The sequence below is a fragment of the Echinops telfairi genome, unplaced genomic scaffold, assembly GCF_000313985.2.
Source record: "Echinops telfairi isolate 266 unplaced genomic scaffold, ASM31398v2 ScPeMD7_60;HRSCAF=208, whole genome shotgun sequence".
In the NCBI taxonomy this organism is placed as follows: domain Eukaryota; kingdom Metazoa; phylum Chordata; class Mammalia; order Afrosoricida; family Tenrecidae; genus Echinops; species Echinops telfairi.
This window is the reverse complement of record NW_022103958.1, coordinates 42,490,388-42,499,888: the sequence shown is the minus strand read 5'-3', so window position 1 is coordinate 42,499,888 and position 9,501 is coordinate 42,490,388. Positions and strand designations below refer to the sequence as shown.

The window sequence follows — 9,501 nt, the reverse complement described above, 5'->3', positions numbered from 1 at the left end:
TTAACTCGCTCTCCAAGGAGCAGCAAGGTGGGTGTGAACTGCCGTCCTTTGTGGTTGGCAGGGCTTGTTAGGAAGGCGCTGCATTGGGAACCCTGAGCTCCCACTGGTGGGCTCTCTCCCACGCTGTATTAGTCAAAATGAATCAAATGAGTCCACATCTCCCCAGACTGACACAGATTAAAGAGGGCTGATAAGACCTAGTTGATTAGAGGTTAAGGCGCCAAACTCCCTGCCGTCAAGCTGATGGACTTACAGCGACCCTCTAGGACAGAGTAAAACTGCTCCCGTGGGTTTCCAAGACTGTACTCAATATGGGAGTAGAAAGCCTGGTCTTTCTTCCTTGGGGTGGCTGGTGGTTTTGAACTGCTGACTAAACCACCTATCAGTTGGGAGCCCAATACTCTAATATGAATTGGAATATAATTTGATTGCACTTTGGAGAACAATTTGGCATTATCAACTGAAATGTAAAATGTTCACATGTACAAATCCTGAAATGTATCCTGCACACCTATGGGAGTGTTTCTGTAGGATACATTTTGTAGGATACATTTCAGGACCCTCAGAACCTTAAGAACCTGACACGGTATGTGAAGCCCAGTCTAATGCCTGTCCACTGTGAATCCCAAGTTCGGAGTGGCCTGAGCCCATCGGCATGCCCCACTGTCACTGTTCCTGAGGGTAATGCACCTTCAGTGACTGGCACCACGTGGGACAGAGGAGGTGTCCACAGCCTGTGTTCATATGTGAGAGCTCTCATCTCTGACTGGGTCCTTCCTGCTGCGAGGGCAGAGAGAACCTGCCTGGTCCACTCCTTGACCTGCACTGGGAGCGCGGGAGCAGGAGGAAGCGTTCTGTGTTTCTGAAAGGAGCCAGGGGGCACAGTGGTTATGCACTGGGCTAGCCTCAAGGTCGGCAGTTGAAACCCACTGGCCAAGCAGCAGGAGAAAGACGAGGCTTTCTGCTCCCATACAGACTGCCAGCCTTAGAAGCCCACTGGGCCGTTCTACGTAGTCCTATAGGGTTGCTATACAGCAGCACGTTTGTTTTATTGGGTTGGCTCTGAAAAGCCGGGCCCAAAGGCACTGCCTCTGCCCACAGGAGCAAGGTGGAGCCACTTTGGGACTTTTCTCAGAAGGCTACTTCCAGGGTACCTGCCACAAGCCTTAGGACAACCCTCTGTGCGTGAGACGCGGGCTGTCTGCTGAGGGTCAGTCGGGATCCAGGAGGTTCGAGAGGAGCCTCTGGGGAAGGCATCCTTTGGTCCTCACAGTATTACCTGATGCTTTGTTACGTCCAAAACGAACCATCTGGGCTTCCAGCCTTTCAGCAAAGCTCCTCTTTTGTAGAGAGTCCCCTCAAAGGACCTGGAACAAGTCAAAGGAGGACAGGACAGTCCACTTCATTCTTCTCTTGAAAGAGCTGCTTTTGTTTGCCCTTTTTTCCTCCCAGCAACACAAGCAAAGCCCACCAGCACTCTCTGGGCTTGCTCTGTTGGACTTTTGGGAAAAGATGACCTCTCTGCTGAGATGACCAAACTTTCGAGGTCTGGAGGGACCAGCAGCCATCTTTTGTGGCTGATTGGGGGGAAATGGAGTCAGGAGAAGCCAGAGCATAGCATGCTGCTGCCACCCCAGTTTACGGAACTAAGTTTCTTTAGTGTCGGAGAGCATGCGCTAGATTTCTGCTGTCTGCGACTACAAGGGGAAGAATTAAAAAGTGCTAATGCACACTTCCTCAAGAGCTCTGCAGACAAGAGAATGACAGTCAGGGCAAGCAGCTCCGGCCTCGGGGCATTAGTTTTAGTTTAATTTTGATTTTTTTCTCCTCTCCTCTTCAGAGCCATTGAGAGCCGTGAAAACAAGGGAATGAATGTCACCCCAAAATAAAAACCAAGGGGGGCAACAAGTTAGAACCGACAGCAAACCCCACTGTAAGCGTGGGCTCACCGCCTCGGGCGGGCCCCTGTCACCTGTTTTCATCATGCTTGGAGGTGTACTGGCTGTACAGTGTGGCCGCTCTCCGGTCCACCCCATTGGACGGCGGGATGCTGGTGTTCTGCTCCTCTGCCCCGCTGCTGTCTGGGAGGTGCAGCAAAGCCCGCTTCTGATAGGAGGGGAGGTTGGTAGACACAATTCCTGGGGAGCCGGCAGTGCGTCTCTGGGCCTGGAAAAAGGAAGAGCTGGAAAAGCTTCCTCAAGACTTCTAAGGAACAGACACCTGTAATTTCATTGCTTGAAACTTCTCTCCAGGGAGCAAAGATGTCTATACAAAGGTGTCTGTGCTGGAGTTTAGTATTAAAAACAATTTCCCCCAAATGGGAATTCTGAATGTCCATTAGGGGGTTGGTAAAAGGATTATGGGATTCCAGACAGTGGACTTCTGCTAGACACCCCAAAATATGCAGGTGTGCGCACAGTGACAGGAGGGATGAGAGGAGTACCATGTGTCAATGCACACTAAATCCCTTTCGTGTAAAATTGTGGATGGAGTAAACAAGGTTGACACCATAGGCGTCAGCAATTGTGAGCAATTTCCATGTTCTTCTATGATCAGGAAAATGTAATAAGCTGTTTTATTTTCCTGAGAGCAAAAAAAAAAAAGCCGCACTGCAGCATGGCTCCCGAAGGCCTGCGGCCGCTCTAGACGTACCTGCCTCTCGCCAGCTGGCAAGAACGGCTCCCACGCAGACAGGAGGCTATTGTGGGCATGTTCTGAGAACAGTCTCACACACACCGTGCAGGCATGGGAAATGTTTCTGAAGCCAGAAACAGAAAACGGGGTGCGAGGCGCAGAAAGCACCTTTGTTCTTTTAAAATATCCCAACCTCCTTGGTTATTTTTCCCTGCAGCTAATGTGGTTTTGTTTCCCTCTGCTCCCTCACGTGGTGGAAGATCTGCTGAAGCTGCAGATACAGAAGAGAACCCAGTAATTTCCCTGAATATGGGACCCTGAGACATAAGTATTATGTCACTGTGGTAGTGAGACACTTGGGAAATACTTAGTCATTTGGAACGTACTGTTCTGCCCCCCATCCTTTCCTCCAGGGCAAGACCTTTCCCCTCCCAAGCTACCGTCAGGGCATCAGCACCCGGGTCTTGTCATCTGTGGAAGGGGCTGGCTCATCCCCTCCAGCGGCTCAGAAGCAGCTCTTCCCGGGCGTTGGCAACTCACACGGTCTGCTCTGGGCTCTTCTTTCAGGTCCACTTTCACCCTTTCCCACAGCTGCTGCCACTTCTCAGGGGTTTGGTTCAATTTATATTCCAATCGTTCAATTTCCTGCAGAGCAGAGGAAAGGAGTTTTCTGACGGATCCTGGAAATCAGGTCGTGACCCGGAGCTACAGCTCCTCTGCACCAGGCTGAGAGCAGCCCAAGGAGCAGTGATGAGGCCTCGGCAACCTCCAGGCACCACCGTGTGGGGACTCCAGCTGGGGTGAGGCACTGCGGCTCAACCGTGCTTCTCTAGAGCAGAGCCATGGGCCCTTTCTTACGGAACGACCCCCATGAAAGATGTGCTCAGCCTCAGGAAAACGGAGGGCCCGTGAAAGAAGGGCTGGGGCCCATGTTCAACTCCTAACTGAGGTGGATGAGAAGTCTCTTTGACAGAGGAGCCCTTCAGCTCTGGTGGCTCAAGCCAGGTGTGCAAAGAAGGAGCCAAACAATGACCAAGGAAGTGGACATTCCTTCTTACGGGGAAGCTGGCAATCTGAGGGGATGTGTGGTAGTTACTTAATCTGGTGTCAATTTGAGATTTAAGAATGAAGGGGTGGAGCTTGGCCTGTTAACCAGGTCACAGCTTGATGACCTCAGTTGGAGGCACATGGAGATAAATAGCTCACTGGAAACAGGACACATGCTCACTCCCTGCGAGACATTTCTTCTGACAAGACACATGGAGCGATGCCAGAGCCCTGGAGGGTTGACTTACGCTGAACAGGTTGGTGAGCGCGTCAGGCTGTGCACTGCTGACATCATCGTAGCAGGGCCACACTGTTCTTCTCCGGCTCTGGGGACCAGCTCCTCTGCTGGGCTCAGCGTCCTCAGAAGGGAAGTGCTTAGGGGTCAGCATCATCCAGTCGTAGGAAGGGCCCATGGACAGGGTCTCCTCGATGTAGTAATCCCACTTCTTAAGGCTGGAGATATTTACATTGGGCTTCAGGGCCTGTTTACAGAAAATTCTCAAATATAATTTCATGTACGTGACGTAGCAAAGGAACCCTGGCGGGGAGCATGTGGGAGTGGGGCTCCTGCCCACCAGTCACTCGCTGGTCACGGATGAGGCTTTTGCTCCTCTAAGGGTTGTGACCACGGTATGCACACAGATAAGAGCTCCCAACACATGGGCTCCAGGAACCCGAATGGGAACAGTGATACCAGAACAGTTCTCAGTGATGGACACATAACCACACCTTCCCTCCTGGGGAACGGACAACAGAAACCATGAGAGAAAGGAGACAGCAGTTGGTATAAGATATGAAAAATTTAAAAAAGAATTTATAATTTATCAAGGGGCCACAAGGGGGGGAGGGGCTGATACCAAGGGCTCAGTAGAAAGTAAATGTTTAGAAAATGATGGCAACATGTACAAATGTGCTTCATACAATTGATGTATGGATTGTTGCAAGAGCTGGGAGAGTCCCCAACAAAATGATCTTTTAATTTAGAAAAAAGTTACATTTATGTCTCCTTTGTGGGCAAGATGGCTACTGAGTAGCATACAGGGCAGGGGGGCTCTGGAGAACAGTGTAAAGGAGCCACTGAGCGGGATATCCTACAATCCCAGACCACAGGATTCTCGGCTTAAAGATAAGCAAACACTAGAGAGCAGCAACATCTGCCGATTAGCATCTCCCTGTGGCATCTCCCTGAGGCCAGTGGAGTGCAGAGTCCCAGGTGTGTGGATCTGTGAGTGAGTGAGTGAGAGAGCTGTGGAGCTGCAGGAACGTCACTCTAAGGGACCGGCCTGGGGTGGATACAAATATAGTTTGGCGCTCTGCTCAGGCTAGAAAATCCCTGCTGAATAACCCAGAGTCCTGGCTGCCCAAGAGTGGGCCATCACAACCTACCAAGCTGCAAAGGGGAGGTCGGCAGTGGGGTGGGTGGGTGGCAGCCGAGAACAGGTGTGAGAACACATGACCAGGAGCTCCAGCCTCACCAGGCAAATCTAGTCCCACATCCCTGAAGTACAGCTCAGCACAACCCTCCCCATCCCAAGACACCCAAAAAAGTCCAGGACCTTAAAAAACATGGCCATGCTAGGGCTTTCTTTGTTAATGAATTCCAGAGAAGTTTTAAAAAAGTATTAGCATAACAAAACAAGGAGAAGCAGGTTTACAAGATCATGAGCAAAGTTTAGAGTCCAAACATACATTAACAGCTCTCCTGCCTCTTACTAGTTTTTTTTATTATCCTTAAAATGTTCACCTCTTGCCCCTTTAATTTTCCTTTCTTTAAATATCTAAAGTTTTACTTCATAAAACTATAACCTTTTAGATTCATTTTTCTCATCAAACCTTTTCTTTCCTTCTCATCCTCATAAAACTCAAAGCTGACACTATTACATTAAAAAAACTTTTTTCTACCAAAGTGCCCATTCCTCCATCATTGCAAATCAGGCATTTTGGGGGCCCAAGTCTCCCTTCCTTTAACCGACCAAATAACACTACCTGATTTTTTTTTTTTAATCTACTGCTCCTTTCTCTCTTCTTCTCCTAACATTTCCTCCTCCACTTTGTGATCACTCCCCTAATACCTAATCTAACACACTCTCCCTGATACAGCAGAACCCCCGACCTCCACAGTAATCTGTTTTAGAAGGAGCGTGGAGATGAGATGCAGTCGATTTCTGAATCAAATTTTCCCATAAGAAATAACTGAACGATTAATCTGTTCTCGACTACTAAGTTTTACCCTAACCTTGCCTTTTTATATAAAACATTACACAGAAATTTCAAAGTAAATAAGTTCAGAGTTAAATAATATAATTTAAATAAGAAACAACATTAAAAATGTTTTTAAGAGAAACAAAAGGCAATGGCAGAAGATGTCCCGAACATAACATCCATAGAAGAAGCAGACATTGAGCTGCCACAGAAAGAAATTTTCAGAATGCTGCTTGGAGTCATACAGGATATGAGGAAAACCATACAGAAAAAGGATGAAATGATAGAGGAGATAAAGGGCATACACCAAAGGGAAATACAGGAGCTTCAGGAGGAGATAACAAAAACTAGTAGCAGAAACACAGACATCAACAATTGACTGGAGGAATCAGAGAACCGCATTAGTGACTTGGAGGACAGCCAAGCAGACTTTAACAAACACAAACAAAAATCTAATAAGATTATCAGAGAAAACCTAAGAGCTATGACTGATGCAATGAAGTAGAACAACATTAAAATTATTGGCTTACCGGAGGAAGACACAAAAAAGAAGTCATCTGCAACAATAGTGAGAATTCTTGGAAGAAAACTTCCCCAGCTTAATGAATGAAAACCAGGCAACCATTCAGGAGGCTGAAAACACCAGCTAGACTGAATCCCAAGAAGTCACCAAGGCACATAATAGTTAAACTATCCAACTTTGAGGACAAGGAGAAAATCATGAGAGCAGCTAGGGAAAAGCAAGCAATCACATATAAAGGTTCCCAAATAAGAATATGCTCAGACCTATCAGCAGAAACTATGAAGAAGAGTAGAGAGTGGAGTAACATTCCAAAAATTGAAGGAAAACAATGCAAACCCAAGAATACCCAGCCAAATTATTGATCAAGATAGATGGAGAAGTAAGAGTCTTCCCAGACAAGGAAAAACTCCAAGAATACATTAGAAGAAACCTAGCCCTACAAAAGATCCTCGCCCACTCAGTATGGGCAGAACAACACTCACCAAGCATAAATAAGAGACAACCACATAGAACAACCTCACCCAGAGGGCAACAAAGAAAAAAACAGACCCCAAGATAGCATTAGCTTAAGGATGGAAAGAAGTCAAGAATGATACACGCACACTCACATGCACAACACACTAATAAGTAGGAAAACACCCAACACAAAAGGTGTAAGATGACATCAGAGTCCACAGATGAAGATAATAACCCTGAATATCAATGGCCTGAACGCAGGCATTAAAAGACAGACTAGTTTAAAAACACAACCCATCAATCTGCTGCCTCCAGGAGACACATCTCAAGCCTACAGACAAAAATAGGCTGAAGAAAGTAATACCAAGCAAACAGCAATTCAAAAAAAGCAGGGGTTTCAATCCTAATCTCGGAAAAAAAATTGACCTCAAAGTGCAAACCATAAAAAGAGATAAGGAGGGACACTATATAATGCTAAAGGGAATGGTAGACAAAAACCCACTAAGCATTGTAAACATATATTCCCCCAAATGAGAGACCCGCTGACTACATTAACCAAACACTCCAAAAGATTAAAAAAGAAATCACAGCCTTAACAATTATAGTGGGTGACTTCAACACACCACTCTCTGAGAAAGATAGATCACAGGGAAAGAAACTCAACAAAGAGGCTAGAGATCTAAATACCACAATTAGACAATTGACCTGATAGATATTTACAGAGTTTTTCATCCAAATACAAAAAACTTCACATTCTTCTCAAGCCCACATGGCACATATTTGAAGACAGACCACATGCTGAGGCATAAGGCGAATCTACATAAATGTAAGCACATTGATATCATACAGATCTCTCTTCTGACCACTGTGTCATAAGACTGGAAATCAACAAAAGGAAGACAAAGAAAACAAGAGCAAGCAATTGGAGGATGAATAACTGTCTACTGCAAAAGGAGTGCGTACTGGCGCAGATCAGAGATGAAATTAGAAAATTTCTAGAAACCAATGAGAATGAACACACGACGAACCAAAACTTATGGGACACAGCAAAGGCAGTCATTAGGAAGTTTGCAATACATGCACACCTGAGAAAGGAAGAGAGACTCATGATTGATATGCTGGCACAAAATTTACAACAACTAGAGCAGAGTCAGCAGGACAATCCTAATAGCAAAAGAAAATAAATAGTTAAAATCAGGGCTGAGATTCAGGAGAGGGAGAATAAGAAAACAATGGGAAAAATTAATGCTGCTAAAAGTTGGTTCTTTGAAAGGATAAACAGAATCGATAGACCGCTGACAAACCTAACCAAAGAAAGGAGGGAACAAATTTCAATAGCAAGAATAAGGGATGAAAGAGTGGACATTACAACAGACCCTAATGAAATCAAAAGGATAGTTACACAGTACTACGAAGGATTGTACTCCAATGAATTCAACAATTTGGAAGACATGGACAAATTCTTGGAAAAACTATCCCTCCCTAGACTATCCTCGGTGGGCATCAAGAATCTCAACAGACCCATAGCAATAGCAGAAATAGACAAGGTTATCAAGGGATTACCAACAAAAAAATCCCCTGGACCAGATGGCTTCACTGGAGAATTCTACCAAGCATTTAGGGAAGAACTAACATCAATCCTACACAAACTCTTCCAGAGCATAAAAAAAGATGGTAAACTCCCGAACTTCTTCTATGAAGCTAGTATAATTCTGATACCAAAACCGGGTAAGTATCCCACAAGAATCGAGAACTACAGACCAATATCCCTAATGAACATCGATGCAAAAATCCTTAACAAAATACTAGCCAACAGAATACAAAAGTATATAAAACAAATAATTCACCATGACCAAGTGGGATTCATACCAGGGATGCAGGGATGTTCAACATATGAAAGACCATTAGTATTATTCATCACATTGACATGAAAAACTATAAGAACCACATGATAATATCAATAGATGCAGAAAAAGCATTCAACAACAACCAACACCAATTCCTGTTTAAGACACTTGAGAAGATAGGAATGGAAGGAAAATTCCTCAAGACAATACAAGCTATATATGAAAAACCAACAGCCAACGTGGTAGTCAGTGGAGAAAGGACTAACACAATCCCAGTGAAAAAGGGGATCAGAGAAGGATGCTCCTTGTCCCCACTCTTATTTAATATCGTGTTGGAGGTTTTAGCCAACAGCATAAGTCAAAGAAGAGACATCAAAGGTATTCGTCTGGGGAAGGAAGAGGAGAAACTATCATTATTTGCAGATGATATGATTTTATATATGGAAAATCCCAAAAGTTCTACAAGGGGAGTACTGGAAGCAATAGAGGAGTTTGACAGAGTGTCAGGATACAAGATCAACAAACAGAAGTCCATCGGACTGTTATACACCTTAGATAAGACCACAGAAGAGGAGATAAAAAAGGTGGTGCCCTTCACAATAGCCAAATTCAAATAGAAATATCTAGGGATATACCTGACTAAAAGAACAAAAGAGCTATATGGGGAAAACTACAGAACACTATTACAAGAAACCAAGAGAGAGACCTCAACAAATGGAAGTATATCCCATGCTTGTGGATTGGACGACTCAATATAGTCAAGATGTCAGTTCTGCCAAAGGCACTATATAA

General features: G+C 45.2%; 1 protein-coding gene across 1 annotated transcript in view; it reads right to left on the bottom strand.

The window, feature by feature from the left end:
• Nucleotides 1-9,501, bottom strand: part of SBF2 (SET binding factor 2) — a 353,360-nt gene that overhangs the window by 2,825 nt on the left and 341,034 nt on the right. Inside the window, exons 37-40 of the mRNA XM_045291145.1 lie at nucleotides 3,930-4,163; nucleotides 3,175-3,279; nucleotides 1,973-2,166; nucleotides 1,280-1,367 (exon numbers count right to left, since the gene is read on the bottom strand). Coding sequence (XP_045147080.1) covers nucleotides 1,280-1,367; nucleotides 1,973-2,166; nucleotides 3,175-3,279; nucleotides 3,930-4,163 — 621 coding nt within the window. The remainder of the gene's footprint in view (nucleotides 1-1,279; nucleotides 1,368-1,972; nucleotides 2,167-3,174; nucleotides 3,280-3,929; nucleotides 4,164-9,501) is intronic.